Source organism: Salvelinus alpinus, chromosome 30, assembly GCF_045679555.1.
Source record: "Salvelinus alpinus chromosome 30, SLU_Salpinus.1, whole genome shotgun sequence".
NCBI lineage: Eukaryota > Metazoa > Chordata > Actinopteri > Salmoniformes > Salmonidae > Salvelinus > Salvelinus alpinus.
Window position 1 is genome coordinate 5,196,217 of NC_092115.1, and position 24,596 is coordinate 5,220,812.

The following is a 24,596-nucleotide window of genomic DNA, read 5'->3' on the forward strand; positions in this document are numbered from 1 at the left end:
ACGGAGGGCCAAATAAAAAATTTAGCTACAAGCCGAGGGCCGGACTGTTCGAATGTTCATTGAAAAAATTTTAAATGACGCATATAGTCTAGTGAACCTAATTGAACCTACTGAAAACCTAACAAATATATTCCAATATGATCAGATAAATAAAGCAATATTTTCTTATGGCTCTGTCAGTAATCTTTAATTTTCAACAGACACAAAAGACAAATTTCCTTTATATAAAAATCCCCATAACATGAACATTAAATGAAAGAAACCGGTATTCAAGGCACCATCAGTAGCCTATATTTTCTATTTTAGCAAAAGTGGGCTAAATTTACTTCAAAGAAAAAAACAATAATAGCAATTTTCTATCATCCACTCAACTGAAATATTTTTAAAATATAATTGGATTGAAATACAATAAAATAAAGTGCAAAAATCTATTAATCAAAAACAACACTTTGTTTAAGGAGAAGTAACATGCAGTGAAAACAAATATTAAACTTGAACTTTTAAACTTGAACTGAGTAAAAACTCTAAATATGTGATTGCACAGTAATGTTCACTTGTTTGAGGTTGAGGGTGATACTTGGTGGTGTCCCATCTTTTCCACAAGTTCATCAATGTTCGGGGTAAGGCTCTGAGCTGAGGAAATCCTCAGAATTGAGTGGAGGTGTTCAGCAGTAAGTCGACTTCTGTGTGATGTTTTGTTCAGGTTCATCAAAGAAAACAGTTGTTCACACAGGTATGTGCTGCCAAACATAGACAACGTTTGAGCAGCCTGGATGCGCAGCTGGGGCATTGTGTCGGGGAGGAAACGGGCGAACTCCGCAGCACCCACTGCCGCATATTTTGCCCTCAGTGCATCATTGCATTGGAGGTCAATCAACTCCATTTGGAGGTTTGGTGGTGAGCTTTCCACGTCAACAGCAAATGGGTTACCGAGCAGTTCCAACCTGCTTTTTTGTGCTTCAAAGTCAGCAAATCGGCGTCGAAAGTCAGCGGCAAGCATACCTATTTTATCAGCCAACTGTGCGCTCGGGAACGCACTGGTAGAGAGCTTCTCTTTCATGGTCTGGCAGCTGGGAAAGTGGCTCAAATTTTCTTTCCGCATCTGCGTCTCCCACAGAGTCAGTTTGGTTTTAAATGCCTTCACTGTACTGTACATATCAGAGATGACATGATCCCGACCCTGCAGCTGCAAGTTCATTGCATTCAGATGACTCGTAATGTCACACAGAAAAGCCATTTCACACAGAAACATTTCGTCTCGGAGTTGTGTTGTGTCTTTCCCTTTGCTGTCCAAGAACAGACAAATCTCCTCACGAAGCTCGAAACATCTTTGAAGCACCTTTCCCTGGCTTAGCCATCGCACCTCTGTGTGATAAGGCAAATCACCATGCTCCGTTTCTAACTCCGTCAGAAATGCCTTGAACTGGCGGTGATTCAAACCTTTGGCTCTGATAAAGTTAACTGTGCGCGTGATGATGCTCATTACATGCTCCATTTTCAAGGCTTTACCGCACAACGCTTCCTGGTGTATGATACAATGATAAGCTGTCAGCTCACCTGTCGCGTTTTCCTCTTGCATCTTTTCCCGTATCTTCGCCACCAGTCCGCTCCTGTGTCCACACATCGCAGGTGCTCCGTCGGTTGTCAAACCCACGAGTTTTTCCCAAGGCAGCTCCATCTCATTTACACAGCAGCCTACTGCTCGGTGCGTCACCGTTGCATTGTGGGAAATGTAGTATTGGTGCGTGTAAAAGATCTGCGGGCTGCCGGCTTGCTGCGGTCTGCGGGCCGGTTCTAATAATAAATCAAGATCATCCCAGGGGCCGTAAAAAACCTTCTCGCGGGCCGGATGTGGCCCGCGGGCCTTGACTCTGACATATATGCTGTAGAGGGTTTGAACCAGGCCAGCTGTCCCTAGCTACCCTCTAGGCTGTAGAGGGCTTGAACCGGGCCAGCTGTCCCTAGCTACCCTCTAGGCTGTAGAGGGTTTGGACCGGGCCAGCTGTCCCTAGCTACCCTCTAGGCTGTAGAGGGCTTGATCCGGGCCAGCTGTCCCTACCTACCCTCTAGGCTGTAGAGGGCTTGAACCGGGCCAGCTGTCCCTAGCTACCCTCTAGGCTGTAGAGGGTTTGGACCGGGCCAGCTGTCCCTAGCTACCCTCTAGGCTGTAGAGGGTTTGGACCGGGCCAGCTGTCCCTAGCTACCCTCTAGGCTGTAGAGGGCTTGATCCGGGCCAGCTGTCCCTACCTACCCTCTAGGCTGTAGAGGGCTTGAACCGGGCCAGCTGTCCCTAGCTACCCTCTAGGCTGGTAGGCTGTCATTGTAAATAATAATTTGTTGTTAATTGACTTGCCTAGTCAAATAAAAAGGTTAAAAGCTCCTAAAAATATAATGATATATTGCTTGTACAGGGTCGGGGGAACATATGCCAGGGCTGATGTGTGGGGGCAGGCTTTGGTTCTAGCCAAGCAGGAATGCAACCAATTATTTGAATAACAGTCTGGCCTATTATCCGTTGATTAGTACAATCACGCGGCAACAAAATCCTGCAGGCACACAAACACCGGCACACCCCTGTGTGAACTTGGTGCTGTTTGCGCTTATGACAAAAACTCTGAAACAAAATGAGTCCGTTATTACCAGTGTACAGTATCAAATCTTTAATTGTTATACATACTGTATACCCTGTTATGAAGAGGTCGTTTAAGGACACGTAAAACCAGGCGGTTCTCAGGCTAGAACAGAGTACCGTACTTTACATATAAAAAGAAAAAAGACCACGATTTCTAAATGTGGCATAACTCCTGACCTGTAACCATGAAGAGTTTGGTGTTTGTTTATGGGGTAGATTAGAGAAACAAGTCACATTTAATATGAAATGGTTTGTTTTGTTTGGTATCAGGTTGAGGAGTCGAAACAGTAGCATATTGGTCATGTTATATTAGTCGAGGAAGTCTCTGTGATAATGTAGGTGATGTCATTATCAGTAGTCCTATTGTACTGGTAATGTAGGTGATGTCATTATCGGTAGTCATATTGTACTGATAATGTAGGTGATGTCATTATCAGTAGTCATATTGTACTGGTAATGTAGGTGATGTCATTATCGGTAGTCATATTGTACTGGTAATGTAGGTGATGTCATTATCGGTAGTCATATTGTACTGGTAATGTAGGTGATGTCATTATCAGTAGCCATATTGTACTGGTAATGTAGGTGATGTCATTATCGGTAGTCCTATTGTACTGGTAATGTAGGTGATGTCATTATCAGTAGTCATATTGTACTGGTAATGTAGGTGATGTCATTATCAGTAGGTCTATTGTACTGGTAATGTAGGTGATGTCATTATCGGTAGTCATATTGTACTGGTAATGTAGGTGATGTCATTATCAGTAGCCATATTGTACTGGTAATGTAGGTGATGTCATTATCGGTAGTCCTATTGTACTGGTAATGTAGGTGATGTCATTATCAGTAGTCATATTGTACTGGTAATGTAGGTGATGTCATTATCAGTAGGTCTATTGTACTGGTAATGTAGGTGATGTCATTATCAGTAGTCCTATTGTACTGATAATGTAGGGGATGTCATTATCGGTAGTCATATTGTACTGGTAATGTAGGGGATGTCATTATCGGTAGTCCTATTGTACTGGTAATGTAGGTGATGTCATTATCGGTAGTCCTATTGTACTGATAATGTAGGTGATGTCATTATCGGTAGCCATATTGTACTGGTAATGTAGGTGATGTCATTATCGGTAGTCCTATTGTACTGATAATGTAGGTGATGTCATTATCGGTAGTCATATTGTACTGGTAATGTAGGTGATGTCATTATCAGTAGCCATATTGTACTGGTAATGTAGGTGATGTCATTATCGGTAGTCCTATTTTACTGATAATGTAGGTGATGTCATTATCAGTAGTCATATCGTACTGGTAATGTAGGTGATGTCATTATCAGTAGTCCTATTGTACTGATAATGTAGGTGATGTCATTATCGGTAGTCCTATTGTACTGATAATGTAGGTGATGTCATTATCGGTAGTCCTATTGTACTGATCATGTAGGTGATGTCATTATCGGTAGTCATATTGTACTGATAATGTAGGTGATGTCATTATCGGTAGTCATATTGTACTGATAATGTAGGTGATGTCATTATCGGTAGTTCTATTGTACTGATAATGTAGGTGACGTCATTATCGGTAGTCCTATTGTACTGGTAATGTAGGTGACGTCATTATCGGTAGTCCTATTGTACTGGTAATGTAGGTGATGTCATTATCAGTAGTCCTATTGTACTGGTAATGTAGGTGATGTCATTATCAGTAGTCCTATTGTACTGAATGTATTTCCCTTTAAACTCTGAACACGTACATGGGAGCTCACGTTCATCTTCATTATTTTCTAACAATGAAATATAGTATATTATACTATAATAATGATTTTTTACATAGAAATGTATCTTATTTAATCTACTTGTAGTACCTATAAGAATGTGTTATTTGTAATATTGCTGTATAAAACATCTTCTGTCCGTGTGGACAGATACAAGGCGCGTCTGAAATGAACACAGCCATATATTTGTACAGTTAAGCAATAAGGCCCGAAAGGTGTGGTGTGTGTGTGTATATATATATATATATATATATATATATTGGTCATATACCACAAACCCCTGAGGTGCCTTAATGCTATTATAAACTGGTTACCAATGTAATTATAACAGTAAACAAGTAGTTATGCGTCATACCTGTTGGTACAGTATATTGTCTGATATACCACAGCTTTCAGCCGATCAGCATTCAGGGCTCGAACTACCCAGTTTATAATGTTCCACTGAATCACAGTTACGGTGGTGCAGCAGTGGTAATAATGGAGTTCAAAGGAACCCAGGCATCAATGGAACTAGTCTCCACTCGCCTCCCTCTCTCCTTCCTCTCTCCACTCGCCTCCCTCTCTCCTTCCTCTCTCCACTCGCCTCCCTCTCTCCTTCCTCTCTCCACTCGCCTCCCTCTCTCCTTCCTCTCTCCACTCGCCTCCCTCTCTCCTTCCTCTCTCCACTCGCCTCCCTCTCTCCACTCGCCTCCCTCTCTCCACTAGCCCTTCCTCTCTCCACTCTCCTTCCTCTCTCCACTCGCCCCCCCCTCTCTCCGTTCGCCCTCCTCTCTCCACTCTCCTCCCTCTCTCCACTCGCCCTCCTCTCTCCCTCCTCTCTCCACTCGCCCTCCTCTCTCCACTCGCCCTCCTCTCTCCCTCCTCTCTCCACTCGCCCTCCTCTCTCCACTCGCCCTCCTCTCTCCCTCCTCTCTCCAATCGCCCTCCTCTCTCCAATCGCCCTCCTCTCTCCACTCGCCCTCCTCTCTCCACTCCTCTCTCCACTCACCTCTCTCCACTCCTCTCTCCACTCGCCCTCCTCTCTCCACTCGCCCTCTTTTCTCCTCCCTCTCTCAACTCGCCCTCCTCTCTCCACTCTCCTTCCTCTCTCCACTCGCCCTCATCCTCTCCACTCGCCCTTCTCTCTCCACTCGCCCTTCCTCTCTCCACTCGCCCTCCCTCTCTCCACTCGCCCTCATCCTCTCCACTCGCCCTTCCTCTCTCCACTCGCCCTCCCTCTCTCCACCCGCCCTCCTCTCTCCTTCCTCTCTCCACTCGCCCTCCCTCTCTCAACTCGCCCTCCTCTCTCCACTCTCCTTCCTCTCTCCACTCGCCCTTCCTCTCTCCACTCGCCCTCTCTCTCTCCACTCGCCCTCCCTCTCTCAACTCGCCCTCCTCTCTCCACTCTCCTTCCTCTCTCCACTCTCCTCCCTCTCTCAACTCGCCCTCATCCTCTCCACTCGCCCTTCCTCTCTCCACTCGCCCTCCCTCTCTCCACTCGCCCTCCTCTCTCCTTCCTCTCTCCTTCCTCTCTCCTTCCTCTCTCCTTCCTCTCTCCACTCGCCCTCCTCTCTCCACTCGCCCTCCCTCTCTCCACTCGCCCTCCTCTCTCCTTCCTCTCTCTTCTCTCCACCTTGTCAACCCCCAGCTTCCATAGCTTCCACAACGTTCAAGGAGCCAAAGAGAGTTTTCAGAAGTTCAAGGAGCCAAAGAGAGCTTTCAAAAGTTCAAGGAGCCAAAGAGAGCTTTCAAAAGTTCAAGTGCGTTAAGTCACTGAAGCAGTCTCCTTTCCCACAGGGTAGAAGCTACAGTAGGTCGTCATCTCAGGGGCCGAATAGAATCCTCTCTCATGTCCCACAGTACACATTCACCCTATAATGTCTCTCGTCAGTGTCTCTATGTAAAAAAATACAGACTTTAGTCAGTCAGTTCCTTAACTACGGCAACGGAACAACAGAAGTGAAACCAACGATGCGAGAACCGCAGCAACGTTCCTGCTTTTCTGGTTCCGCGGTGTTCCACCGGTTCCACCATTACTCAGCCTCAGGTGTCGGTCCTCATCTTCCTCTCCCATGCCCTCTGACCTCTGACTGCTAGCGGAACACTTGACCAGGGGCATCTGGTACGAGGTCGCTCGTTTATCCGGCCGGTTTGGGCTGGACCCGTCGGAGGGTCTCTGTCCATTGTAGAGGAGGTATCGTCCATGGGCGTCCTGTTCCATACGGAACAGCTCGTACTCTGTGTGCGGGAGGCGGATCCCCAACGCCACGCAGCCATTGGTCAGGGTGACGTCCTGTTCAACTCCGACCTCCCAGGAGCCCTGGGAGCCACACTCGTTACCGTTGAACACGTTGAGAAGAGAAGTGGTGGCCAGGTCCATGGGCATCACACGCATGTGGTTCACTGGAGGGGAGGGAGAGAGGGAGGGAGAGAGAGTTGGAGGGGGGGGTGGAGGGAGGAAGGGAGGAAGAGTTGGAGGGGAGGGGGGGTAGGAGGGAGGGAGGGAGAGTTGGAGGGGGGTAGGAGGGAGGGAGGAAGAGTTGGAGGGGGGGTGGGTGGGAGGGAGGGAGAGAATGCAAGAGACGAGTTCAAGATCAGTGATACATTTTTTCTGAATTGCACAGATCAACATCTCAACCACACACTTCAAAATGAACCTCAACAGGGTTTAACCTCAACCTTTGACCCTTTACCTTTGAAGACGAACTCCGTGCCTCCCATAACTCTAGTGGAGTGCGTTCCTCGGCTGTACCTCCCTCTAGCGTAGATACTGAAGGAGGGGTGTTTGCAGATGGGGTCAGAGTAGTGGTAGTAGTGGCCCTCCCAGGTCTGGTTGTTGTCATGGAAGATGAAGTGACGGGACAGGAAGAGGACCTCGGGGCGGACCTCACAGCGCTGGCTCACCCACTGGCCATAGAGCCCCACTGTCATGTCCGCCCGCGGCGCCAGGATGGGAGGGTGGAACTCATCCGACCGGGAGATGATACGACAGGCAGTGCAGCCGTGGTCATGGTTCTGGAAGAGGAGAGACGATTCAGAGGGGTAAAGGAGCTTCTTCTCCCTCAAGGAGGCTGAAAAGATTTGATATGGGTCCTCAAATCCTCCAAAAGTTCTACAGCTGCACCATTGAGAGCATCTTGACTGGCTGTATCACCACCTGGTACGGCAACTGCAAGGCACCCGACCGCAAGACGCTACAGAGAGTGGTGAGTACGGCCCAGTACATAACTGAGGCCGACCTCCCTGCCATCCAGGACCTCTATACCAGGCGGTGTCAGAGGAAGGCCCCAAAATATTGGCAAAGACTCCAGCCACCCAAGGCATAGACTGTTCCCTCTGCTACCGCACGGCAAGTCTGGGACCAACAGGACCCTGAACAGCTTCTACCCCCAAGTCATAAGACTGCTGAATAGTTAATCAAATGGCCACCTGGACTACATGCTTTGACCCTTTACATTTTTACAAATATATATTTTTTACTCTCTTGCACAGACTCTACCCACACAACAGTGGACTCTACCCACACACAGTGGACTCTACCCACACACACTGGACTGTACCCACACACAGTGGACTCTACCCACACACACACTGGACTCTACCCACACACTGGACTCTACCCACACAACACTGGACTATACCCACACAACACTGGACTCTACCCACACACTGGACTCTACCCACACAACACTGGACTCTACCACACACACTGGACTCTACCCACACAACACTGGACTCTACCCACACAACACTGGACTCTACCCACACACACTGGACTCTACCCACACAAACTGGACTGTACCCACACACAACACTGGACTCTACCCACACACACTGGACTCTACCCACACACACTGGACTCTACCCACACAACACTGGACTCTACCCACACACTGGACTCTACCCACACAACACTGGACTCTACCCACACAACAGTGGACTCTACCCACACACCGGGCTCTACTCACACACACTGGACTCTACCCACACACTGGACTCTACCCACACACACTGGACTCTACCCACACAACACTGGACTCTACCCACACACACTGGACTCTACCCACACACACTGGACTCTACCCACAACACTGGACTCTACCCACACACTGGACTCTACCCACACAACAGTGGACTCTACCCACACAACACTGGACTCTACCCACAACACTGGACTCTACCCACACACTGGAATCTACCCACACACTGGACTCTACCCACACAACACTGGACTCTACCCACACAACAGTGGACTCTACCCACACAACAGTGGACTCTACCCACACAACAGTGGACTCTACCCACACAACACTGGACTCTACCCACACAACACTGGACTCTACCCACACAACACTGGACTCTACCCACACACAACACTGGACTCTACCCACACACTGGACTCTACCCACACAACACTGGACTCTACCCACACAACACTGGACTCTACCCACACACTGGACTGTACCCACACACTGGACTCTACCCACACACACACTGGACTCTACCCACACACTGGACTCTACCCACACAACACTGGACTCTACCCACACAACACTGGACTCTACCCACACACTGGACTCTACCCACACAACACTGGACTCTACCCACACACGCTGGACTCTACCCACACACACTGGACTCTACCCACACACACTGGACTCTACCCACACAACACTGGACTCTACCCACACACACTGGACTCTACCCACACACTGGACTCTACCCACACGCTGGACTCTACCCACACACACTGGACTCTACCCACACAATACTGGACTCTACCCACACAACACTGGACTCTACCCACACACTGGACTCTACCCACACGCTGGACTCTACCCACACACACTGGACTCTACCCACACAACAGTGGACTCTACCCACACAACACTGGACTCTACCCACACACTGGACTCTACCCACACGCTGGACTCTACCCACACACACTGGACTCTACCCACACAACACTGGACTCTACCCACACAACACTGGACTCTACCCACACACTGGACTCTACCCACACGCTGGACTCTACCCACACACACTGGACTCTACCCACACAACACTGGACTCTACCCACACAACACTGGACTCTACCCACACACTGGACTCTACCCACACGCTGGCCTCTACCCACACACACTGGACTCTACCCACACAACAGTGGACTCTACCCACACAACAGTGGACTCTACCCACACACACTGGACTCTACCCACACAACACTGGACTCTACCCACACAACACTGGACTCTACCCACACAACACTGGACTCTACCCACACATAACACTGGACTCTACCCACACACTGGACTCTACCCACACACACTGGACTCTACCCACACAACACTGGACTCTACCCACACAACACTGGACTCTACCCACACACACTGGACTCTACCCACACAAACTGGACTGTACCCACACAACACTGGACTCTACCCACACACACTGGACTCTACCCACACACACTGGACTCTACCCACACAACACTGGACTCTACCCACACACACTGGACTCTACCCACACACACTGGACTCTACCCACAACACTGGACTCTACCCACACACTGGACTCTACCCACACAACAGTGGACTCTACCCACACAACAGTGGACTCTACCCACAACACTGGACTCTACCCACACACTGGACTCTACCCACACACTGGACTCTACCCACACAACACTGGACTCTACCCACACAACAGTGGACTCTACCCACACAACAGTGGACTCTACCCACACAACAGTGGACTCTACCCACACAACACTGGACTCTACCCACACAACACTGGACTCTACCCACACACAACACTGGACTCTACCCACACACTGGACTCTACCCACACAACACTGGACTCTACCCACACAACACTGGACTCTACCCACACACTGGACTGTACCCACACACTGGACTCTACCCACACACACACTGGACTCTACCCACACACTGGACTCTACCCACACAACACTGGACTCTACCCACACAACACTGGACTCTACCCACACACTGGACTCTACCCACACAACACTGGACTCTACCCACACACGCTGGACTCTACCCACACACACTGGACTCTACCCACACAACACTGGACTCTACCCACACACACTGGACTCTACCCACACGCTGGACTCTACCCACACGCTGGACTCTACCCACACACACTGGACTCTACCCACACAACACTGGACTCTACCCACACGCTGGACTCTACCCACACGCTGGACTCTACCCACACACACTGGACTCTACCCACACACTGGACTCTACCCACACACACTGGACTCCACCCACACAACACTGGACTCTACCCACACAACACTGGACTCTACCCACACACTGGACTCTACCCACACACACTGGACTCTACCCACACAACACTGGACTCTACCCACACAACACTGGACTCTACCCACACAACACTGGACTCTACCCACACACAACACTGGACTCTACCCACACACTGGACTCTACCCACACAACACTGGACTCTACCCACACAACACTGGACTCTACCCACACACTGGACTCTACCCACACACTGGACTCTACCCACACACACACTGGACTCTACCCACACACTGGACTCTACCCATACAACACTGGACTCTACCCACACAACACTGGACTCTACCCACACACACTGGACTCTACCCACACAACACTGGACTCTACCCACACAACACTGGACTCTACCCACACACACTGGACTCTACCCACACAAACTGGACTGTACCCACACAACACTGGACTCTACCCACACACACTGGACTCTACCCACACACACTGGACTCTACCCACACAACACTGGACTCTACCCACACACACTGGACTCTACCCACACACACTGGACTCTACCCACAACACTGGACTCTACCCACACACTGGACTCTACCCACACAACAGTGGACTCTACCCACACAACACTGGACTCTACCCACAACACTGGACTCTACCCACACACTGGACTCTACCCACACACTGGACTCTACCCACACAACACTGGACTCTACCCACACAACAGTGGACTCTACCCACACAACAGTGGACTCTACCCACACAACAGTGGACTCTACCCACACAACACTGGACTCTACCCACACAACACTGGACTCTACCCACACACAACACTGGACTCTACCCACACACTGGACTCTACCCACACAACACTGGACTCTACCCACACAACACTGGACTCTACCCACACACTGGACTGTACCCACACACTGGACTCTACCCACACACACACTGGACTCTACCCACACACTGGACTCTACCCACACAACACTGGACTCTACCCACACAACACTGGACTCTACCCACACACTGGACTCTACCCACACAACACTGGACTCTACCCACACACGCTGGACTCTACCCACACACACTGGACTCTACCCACACAACACTGGACTCTACCCACACACACTGGACTCTACCCACACGCTGGACTCTACCCACACGCTGGACTCTACCCACACACACTGGACTCTACCCACACAACACTGGACTCTACCCACACGCTGGACTCTACCCACACGCTGGACTCTACCCACACGCTGGACTCTACCCACACACACTGGACTCTACCCACACAACACTGGACTCTACCCACACAACACTGGACTCTACCCACACGCTGGACTCTACCCACACGCTGGACTCTACCCACACACACTGGACTCTACCCACACAACAGTGGACTCTACCCACACAACAGTGGACTCTACCCACACACACTGGACTCTACCCACACAACACTGGACTCTACCCACACACACTGGACTCTACCCACACACACTGGACTCTACCCACACAACACTGGACTCTACCCACACATTGGACTCTACCCACACAACACTGGACTCTACCCACACAACAGTGGACTCTACCCACACACCGTGCTCTACTCACACACACTGGACTCTACCCACACGCTGGACTCTACCCACACACACTGGACTCTACCCACACAACAGTGGACTCTACCCACACAACAGTGGACTCTACCCACACACACTGGACTCTACCCATACAACACTGGACTCTACCCACACAACACTGGACTCTACCCACACACACTGGACTCTACCCACACAACAGTGGACTCTACCCACACAACAGTGGACTCTACCCACACACACTGGACTCTACCCACACAAACTGGACTGTACCCACACAACACTGGACTCTACCCACACACACTGGACTCTACCCACACACACTGGACTCTACCCACACAACACTGGACTCTACCCACACACACTGGACTCTACCCACACACACTGGACTCTACCCACAACACTGGACTCTACCCACACACTGGACTCTACCCACACAACAGTGGACTCTACCCACACAACAGTGGACTCTACCCACAACACTGGACTCTACCCACACACTGGACTCTACCCACACACTGGACTCTACCCACACAACACTGGACTCTACCCACACAACAGTGGACTCTACCCACACAACAGTGGACTCTACCCACACAACAGTGGACTCTACCCACACAACACTGGACTCTACCCACACAACACTGGACTCTACCCACACACAACACTGGACTCTACCCACACACTGGACTCTACCCACACAACACTGGACTCTACCCACACAACACTGGACTCTACCCACACACTGGACTGTACCCACACACTGGACTCTACCCACACACACACTGGACTCTACCCACACACTGGACTCTACCCACACAACACTGGACTCTACCCACACAACACTGGACTCTACCCACACACTGGACTCTACCCACACAACACTGGACTCTACCCACACACGCTGGACTCTACCCACACACACTGGACTCTACCCACACAACACTGGACTCTACCCACACACACTGGACTCTACCCACACGCTGGACTCTACCCACACGCTGGACTCTACCCACACACACTGGACTCTACCCACACAACACTGGACTCTACCCACACGCTGGACTCTACCCACACGCTGGACTCTACCCACACGCTGGACTCTACCCACACACACTGGACTCTACCCACACAACACTGGACTCTACCCACACAACACTGGACTCTACCCACACGCTGGACTCTACCCACACGCTGGACTCTACCCACACACACTGGACTCTACCCACACAACAGTGGACTCTACCCACACAACAGTGGACTCTACCCACACACACTGGACTCTACCCACACAACACTGGACTCTACCCACACACACTGGACTCTACCCACACACACTGGACTCTACCCACACAACACTGGACTCTACCCACACATTGGACTCTACCCACACAACACTGGACTCTACCCACACAACAGTGGACTCTACCCACACACCGTGCTCTACTCACACACACTGGACTCTACCCACACGCTGGACTCTACCCACACACACTGGACTCTACCCACACAACAGTGGACTCTACCCACACAACAGTGGACTCTACCCACACACACTGGACTCTACCCACACAACACTGGACTCTACCCACACACACTGGACTCTACCCACACACACTGGACTCTACCCACACAACACTGGACTCTACCCACACATTGGACTCTACCCACACACACTGGACTCTACCCACAACACTGGACTCTACCCACAAACTGGACTCTACCCACACAACAGTGGACTCTACCCACACAACACTGGACTCTACCCACAACACTGGACTCTACTCACACACTGGACTCTACCCACACACTGGACTCTACCCACACAACACTGGACTCTACCCACACAACAGTGGACTCTACCCACACAACAGTGGACTCTACCCACACAACAGTGGACTCTACCCACACAACACTGGACTCTACCCACACAACACTGGACTCTACCCACACAACACTGGACTCTACCCACACACAACACTGGACTCTACCCACACGCTGGACTCTACCCACACACACTGGACTCTACCCACACAACACTGGACTCTACCCACACAACACTGGACTCTACCCACACACTGGACTCTACCCACACGCTGGACTCTACCCACACACACTGGACTCTACCCACACAACAGTGGACTCTACCCACACAACAGTGGACTCTACCCACACACACTGGACTCTACCCACACAACACTGGACTCTACCCACACAACACTGGACTCTACCCACACAACACTGGACTCTACCCACACATAACACTGGACTCTACCCACACACTGGACTCTACCCACACACACTGGACTCTACCCACACAACACTGGACTCTACCCACACAACACTGGACTCTACCCACACACACTGGACTCTACCCACACAAACTGGACTGTACCCACACAACACTGGACTCTACCCACACACACTGGACTCTACCCACACACACTGGACTCTACCCACACAACACTGGACTCTACCCACACACACTGGACTCTACCCACACACACTGGACTCTACCCACAACACTGGACTCTACCCACACACTGGACTCTACCCACACAACAGTGGACTCTACCCACACAACAGTGGACTCTACCCACAACACTGGACTCTACCCACACACTGGACTCTACCCACACACTGGACTCTACCCACACAACACTGGACTCTACCCACACAACAGTGGACTCTACCCACACAACAGTGGACTCTACCCACACAACAGTGGACTCTACCCACACAACACTGGACTCTACCCACACAACACTGGACTCTACCCACACACAACACTGGACTCTACCCACACACTGGACTCTACCCACACAACACTGGACTCTACCCACACAACACTGGACTCTACCCACACACTGGACTGTACCCACACACTGGACTCTACCCACACACACACTGGACTCTACCCACACACTGGACTCTACCCACACAACACTGGACTCTACCCACACAACACTGGACTCTACCCACACACTGGACTCTACCCACACAACACTGGACTCTACCCACACACGCTGGACTCTACCCACACACACTGGACTCTACCCACACAACACTGGACTCTACCCACACACACTGGACTCTACCCACACGCTGGACTCTACCCACACGCTGGACTCTACCCACACACACTGGACTCTACCCACACAACACTGGACTCTACCCACACGCTGGACTCTACCCACACGCTGGACTCTACCCACACACACTGGACTCTACCCACACACTGGACTCTACCCACACACACTGGACTCCACCCACACAACACTGGACTCTACCCACACAACACTGGACTCTACCCACACACTGGACTCTACCCACACACACTGGACTCTACCCACACAACACTGGACTCTACCCACACAACACTGGACTCTACCCACACAACACTGGACTCTACCCACACACAACACTGGACTCTACCCACACACTGGACTCTACCCACACAACACTGGACTCTACCCACACAACACTGGACTCTACCCACACACTGGACTCTACCCACACACTGGACTCTACCCACACACACACTGGACTCTACCCACACACTGGACTCTACCCATACAACACTGGACTCTACCCACACAACACTGGACTCTACCCACACACACTGGACTCTACCCACACAACACTGGACTCTACCCACACAACACTGGACTCTACCCACACACACTGGACTCTACCCACACAAACTGGACTGTACCCACACAACACTGGACTCTACCCACACACACTGGACTCTACCCACACACACTGGACTCTACCCACACAACACTGGACTCTACCCACACACACTGGACTCTACCCACACACACTGGACTCTACCCACAACACTGGACTCTACCCACACACTGGACTCTACCCACACAACAGTGGACTCTACCCACACAACAGTGGACTCTACCCACAACACTGGACTCTACCCACACACTGGACTCTACCCACACACTGGACTCTACCCACACAACACTGGACTCTACCCACACAACAGTGGACTCTACCCACACAACAGTGGACTCTACCCACACAACAGTGGACTCTACCCACACAACACTGGACTCTACCCACACAACACTGGACTCTACCCACACACAACACTGGACTCTACCCACACACTGGACTCTACCCACACAACACTGGACTCTACCCACACAACACTGGACTCTACCCACACACTGGACTGTACCCACACACTGGACTCTACCCACACACACACTGGACTCTACCCACACACTGGACTCTACCCACACAACACTGGACTCTACCCACACAACACTGGACTCTACCCACACACTGGACTCTACCCACACAACACTGGACTCTACCCACACACGCTGGACTCTACCCACACACACTGGACTCTACCCACACAACACTGGACTCTACCCACACACACTGGACTCTACCCACACGCTGGACTCTACCCACACGCTGGACTCTACCCACACACACTGGACTCTACCCACACAACACTGGACTCTACCCACACGCTGGACTCTACCCACACGCTGGACTCTACCCACACGCTGGACTCTACCCACACACACTGGACTCTACCCACACAACACTGGACTCTACCCACACAACACTGGACTCTACCCACACGCTGGACTCTACCCACACGCTGGACTCTACCCACACACACTGGACTCTACCCACACAACAGTGGACTCTACCCACACAACAGTGGACTCTACCCACACACACTGGACTCTACCCACACAACACTGGACTCTACCCACACACACTGGACTCTACCCACACACACTGGACTCTACCCACACAACACTGGACTCTACCCACACATTGGACTCTACCCACACAACACTGGACTCTACCCACACAACAGTGGACTCTACCCACACACCGTGCTCTACTCACACACACTGGACTCTACCCACACGCTGGACTCTACCCACACACACTGGACTCTACCCACACAACAGTGGACTCTACCCACACAACAGTGGACTCTACCCACACACACTGGACTCTACCCACACAACACTGGACTCTACCCACACACACTGGACTCTACCCACACACACTGGACTCTACCCACACAACACTGGACTCTACCCACACATTGGACTCTACCCACACACACTGGACTCTACCCACAACACTGGACTCTACCCACAAACTGGACTCTACCCACACAACAGTGGACTCTACCCACACAACACTGGACTCTACCCACAACACTGGACTCTACTCACACACTGGACTCTACCCACACACTGGACTCTACCCACACAACACTGGACTCTACCCACACAACAGTGGACTCTACCCACACAACAGTGGACTCTACCCACACAACAGTGGACTCTACCCACACAACACTGGACTCTACCCACACAACACTGGACTCTACCCACACAACACTGGACTCTACCCACACACAACACTGGACTCTACCCACACGCTGGACTCTACCCACACACGCTGGACTCTACCCACACAACACTGGACTCTACCCACACAACACTGGACTCTACCCACACAACACTGGACTCTACCCACACACTGGACTCTACCCACACGCTGGACTCTACCCACACACACTGGACTCTACCCACACAACAGTGGACTCTACCCACACAACAGTGGACTCTACCCACACACACTGGACTCTACCCACACAACACTGGACTCTACCCACACAACACTGGACTCTACCCACACAACACTGGACTCTACCCACACATAACACTGGACTCTACCCACACACTGGACTCTACCCACACACACTGGACTCTACCCACACAACACTGGACTCTACCCACACAACACTGGACTCTACCCACACACACTGGACTCTACCCACACAAACTAGACTGTACCCACACAACACTGGACTCTACCCACACACACTGGACTCTACCCACACACACTGGACTCTACCCACACAACACTGGACTCTACCCACACACACTGGACTCTACCCACAACACTGGACTCTACCCACACACTGGACTCTACCCACACAACAGTGGACTCTACCCACACAACAGTGGACTCTACCCACAACACTGGACTCTACCCACACACTGGACTCTACCCACACACTGGACTCTACCCACACAACACTGGACTCTACCCACACAACAGTGGACTCTACCCACACAACAGTGGACTCTACCCACACAACAGTGGACTCTACCCACACAACACTGGACTCTACCCACACAACACTGGACTCTACCCACACACAACACTGGACTCTACCCACACACTGGACTCTACCCACACAACACTGGACTCTACCCACACAACACTGGACTCTACCCACACACTGGACTGTACCCACACACTGGACTCTACCCACACACACACTGGACTCTACCCACACACTGGACTCTACCCACACAACACTGGACTCTACCCACACAACACTGGACTCTACCCACACACACTGGACTCTACCCACACACACTGGACTCTACCCACACACGCTGGACTCTACCCACACACACTGGACTCTACCCACACAACACTGGACTCTACCCACACAACACTGGACTCTACCCACACAACACTGGACTCTACCCACACAACACTGGACTCTACCCACACACACTGGACTCTACCCACACGCTGGACTCTACCCACACGCTGGACTCTACCCACACACACTGGACTCTACCCACACAACACTGGACTCTACCCACACAACACTGGACTCTACCCACACGCTGGACTCTACCCACACGCTGGACTCTACCCACACACACTGGACTCTACCCACACAACAGTGGACTCTACCCACACAACAGTGGACTCTACCCACACACACTGGACTCTACCCACACAACACTGGACTCTACCCACACACACTGGACTCTACCCACACACACTGGACTCTACCCACACAACACTGGACTCTACCCACACATTGGACTCTACCCACACAACACTGGACTCTACCCACACAACAGTGGACTCTACCCACACAACCGGGCTCTACTCACACACACTGGACTCTACCCACACACTGGACTCTACCCACACACACTGGACTCTACCCACACAACACTGGACTCTACCCACACACTGGACTCTACCCACACACACACTGGACTCTACCCCCACAACACTGGACTCTACCCACAACACTGGACTCTACCCACACAACAGTGGACTCTACCCACACAACACTGGACTCTACCCACAACACTGGACTCTACCCACACACTGGACTCTACCCACACACTGGACTCTACCCACACAACACTGGACTCTACCCACACAACAGTGGACTCTACCCACACAACAGTGGACTCTACCCACACAACAGTGGACTCTACCCACACAACACTGGACTCTACCCACACAACACTGGACTCTACCCACACAACACTGGACTCTACCCACACACAACACTGGACTCTACCCACACAACACTGGACTCTACCCACACAACACTGGACTCTACCCACACACAACACTGGACTCTACCCACACAACACTGGACTCTACCCACACAACACTGGACTCTACCCACACAACACTGGACTCTACCCACACACTGGACTGTACCCACACACTGGACTCTACCCACACACACACTGGACTCTACCCACACACTGGACTCTACCCACACAACACTGGACTCTACCCACACAACACTGGACTCTACCCACACACTGGACTCTACCCACACAACACTGGACTCTACCCACACACGCTGGACTCTACCCACACACACTGGACTCTACCCACACAACACTGGACTCTACCCACACACACTGGACTCTACCCACACACACTGGACTCTACCCACACGCTGGACTCTACCCACACACACTGGACTCTACCCACACAACACTGGACTCTACCCACACAACACTGGACTCTACCCACACGCTGGACTCTACCCACACGCTGGACTCTACCCACACACACTGGACTCTACCCACACAACAGTGGACTCTACCCACACAACACTGGACTCTACCCACACACTGGACTCTACCCACACAACAGTGGACTCTACCCACACAACATGGACTCTACCCCACACTGGACTCTACCCACACACACTGGACTCTACCCACACAACACTGGACTCTACCCACACAACACTGGACTCTACCCACACAACACTGGACTCTACCCACACACACAACACTGGACTCTACCCACACAACACTGGACTCTACCCACACAACACTGGACTCTACCCACCACAACACTGGACTCTACCCACACAACACTGGACTCTACCCACACACTGGACTCTACCCGACACACACACTGGACTCTACCCACACACTGGACTCTACCCACACAACACTGGACTCTACCCACACAACACTGGACTCTACCCACACAACACTGGACTCTACCCACACACTGGACTCTACCCACACACGCTGGACTCTACCCACACACACTGGACTCTACCCACACACACTGGACTCTACCCACACACTGGACTCTACCCACACGCTGGACTCTACCCACACAACACTGGACTCTACCCACACAACACTGGACTCTACCCACACAACACTGGACTCTACCCACACAACACTGGACTCTACCCACACGCTGGACTCTACCCACACACACTGGACTCTACCCACACAACACTGGACTCTACCCACACAACACTGGACTCTACCCACACACACTGGACTCTACCCACACACTGGACTCTACCCACACGCTGGACTCTACCCACACACACTGGACTCTACCCACACAACACTGGACTCTACCCACACAACACTGGACTCTACCCACACAACACTGGACTCTACCCACACAGCTGGACTCTACCCACACACACTGGACTCTACCCACACAACACTGGACTCTACCCACACAACACTGGACTCTACCCACACAACACTGGACTCTACCCACACACTGGACTCTACCCACACGCTGGACTCTACCCACACAACACTGGACTCTACCCACACAACACTGGACTCTACCCACACAACACTGGACTCTACCCACACAACACTGGACTCTACCCACACACTGGACTCTACCCACACGCTGGACTCTACCCACACACGCTGGACTCTACCCACACAACACTGGACTCTACCCACACAACACTGGACTCTACCCACACAACAGTGGACTCTACCCACACGCTGGACTCTACCCACACACACTGGACTCTACCCACACAACAGTGGACTCTACCCACACAACAGTGGACTCTACCCACACACACTGGACTCTACCCACACAACACTGGACTCTACCCACACAACACTGGACTCTACCCACACAACACTGGACTCTACCCACACATAACACTGGACTCTACCCACACACTGGACTCTACCCACACACACTGGACTCTACCCACACAACACTGGACTCTACCCACACAACACTGGACTCTACCCACACACACTGGACTCTACCCACACAAACTGGACTGTACCCACACAACACTGGACTCTACCCACACACACTGGACTCTACCCACACACACTGGACTCTACCCACACAACACTGGACTCTACCCACACACACTGGACTCTACCCACAACACTGGACTCTACCCACACACTGGACTCTACCCACACAACAGTGGACTCTACCCACACAACAGTGGACTCTACCCACAACACTGGACTCTACCCACACACTGGACTCTACCCCACACACTGGACTCTACCCACACAACACTGGACTCTACCCACACAACAGTGGACTCTACCCACACAACAGTGGACTCTACCCACACAACAGTGGACTCTACCCACACAACACTGGACTCTACCCACACAACACTGGACTCTACCCACACACAACACTGGACTCTACCCACACACTGGACTCTACCCACACAACACTGGACTCTACCCACACAACACTGGACTCTACCCACACACTGGACTGTACCCACACACTGGACTCTACCCACACACACACTGGACTCTACCCACACACTGGACTCTACCCACACAACACTGGACTCTACCCACACAACACTGGACTCTACCCACACACTGGACTCTACCCACACAACACTGGACTCTACCCACACACGCTGGACTCTACCCACACACACTGGACTCTACCCACACAACACTGGACTCTACCCACACACACTGGACTCTACCCACACGCTGGACTCTACCCACACGCTGGACTCTACCCACACACACTGGACTCTACCCACACAACACTGGACTCTACCCACACACACGCTGGACTCTACCGCACACACACTGGACTCTACCCACACACACTGGACTCTACCCACACACACTGGACTCTACCCACACACACTGGACTCTACCCACACACTGGACTCTACCCACACACACTGGACTCTACCCACACACACTGGACTCTACCCCACACACTGGACTCTACCCACACAACACTGGACTCTACCCACACACGGACTCTACCCACACACTGGACTCTACCCACACACACTGGACTCTACCCACACACACTGGACTCTACCCCACACTGGACTCTACCCCACACACTGGACTCTACCCCACACACTGGACTCTACCCGACACAACACTGGACTCTACCCACACAACACTGGACTCTACCCACAACACTGGACTCTACCCACACGACACTGGACTCTACCCACACACGCTGGACTCTACCCACACAACACTGGACTCTACCCACACAACACTGGACTCTACCCACACAACACTGGACTCTACCCACACAACACTGGACTCTACCCACACAACACTGGACTCTACCCACACACACTGGACTCTACCCACACGCAACACTGGACTCTACCCACACGCTGGACTCTACCCACACACACTGGACTCTACCCACACAACACTGGACTCTACCCACACAACACTGGACTCTACCCACACGCTGGACTCTACCCACACGCTGGACTCTACCCACACACACTGGACTCTACCCACACAACAGTGGACTCTACCCACACAACAGTGGACTCTACCCACACACACTGGACTCTACCCACACAACACTGGACTCTACCCACACACACTGGACTCTACCCACACACACTGGACTCTACCCACACATAACACTGGACTCTACCCACACACTGGACTCTACCCCACACACTGGACTCTACCCACACAACACTGGACTCTACCCACACAACAGTGGACTCTACCCACACACACTGGACTCTACCCACACACACTGGACTCTACCCACACACACTGGACTCTACCCACACACACTGGACTCTACCCACACACACTGGACTCTACCCACACACACTGGACTCTACCCACACACACTGGACTCTACCCACAACACTGGACTCTACCCACACACTGGACTCTACCCACACAACAGTGGACTCTACCCACACAACAGTGGACTCTACCCACAACACTGGACTCTACCCACAACACTGGACTCTACCCACACACTGGACTCTACCCACACAACACTGGACTCTACCCACACAACAGTGGACTCTACCCACACAACAGTGGACTCTACCCACACAACAGTGGACTCTACCCACACAACACTGGACTCTACCCACACAACACTGGACTCTACCCACACACAACACTGGACTCTACCCACACACTGGACTCTACCCACACAACACTGGACTCTACCCACACAACACTGGACTCTACCCACACACTGGACTGTACCCACACACTGGACTCTACCCACACACACACTGGACTCTACCCACACACTGGACTCTACCCACACAACACTGGACTCTACCCACACAACACTGGACTCTACCCACACACTGGACTCTACCCACACAACACTGGACTCTACCCACACACGCTGGACTCTACCCACACACACTGGACTCTACCCACACAACACTGGACTCTACCCACACACACTGGACTCTACCCACACGCTGGACTCTACCCACACGCTGGACTCTACCCACACACACTGGACTCTACCCACACAACACTGGACTCTACCCACACGCTGGACTCTACCCACACGCTGGACTCTACCCACACACACTGGACACACTGGACTACCCACACACACTGGACTCTACCAACACACACTGGACTCTACCCACACACTGGACTCTACCCACACAACACTGGACTCTACCCACACAACACTGGACTCTACCCACACACACTGGACTCTACCCACACACACTGGACTCTACCCACACACACTGGACTCTACCCACACACTGGACTCTACCCACACAACACTGGACTCTACCCACACAACACTGGACTCTACCCACACACACTGGACTCTACCCACACACACTGGACTCTACCCACACACGCTGGACTCTACCCACACGCTGGACTCTACCCACACACACT

At 51.9% G+C, this 24,596-nt stretch overlaps 1 protein-coding gene across 1 annotated transcript in view; it reads right to left on the bottom strand.

Moving 5' to 3' along the window:
* Positions 1–160: 160 nt before the first annotated feature.
* Positions 161–24,596, bottom strand: part of LOC139559946 (protein APCDD1-like) — a 51,212-nt gene continuing 26,776 nt past the window's right edge. The window contains exons 6-7 of the mRNA XM_071376424.1: positions 7,082–7,403; positions 161–6,791 (exon numbers count right to left, since the gene is read on the bottom strand). Coding sequence (XP_071232525.1) covers positions 6,322–6,791; positions 7,082–7,403 — 792 coding nt within the window. The 3' untranslated portion in view covers positions 161–6,321. The remainder of the gene's footprint in view (positions 6,792–7,081; positions 7,404–24,596) is intronic.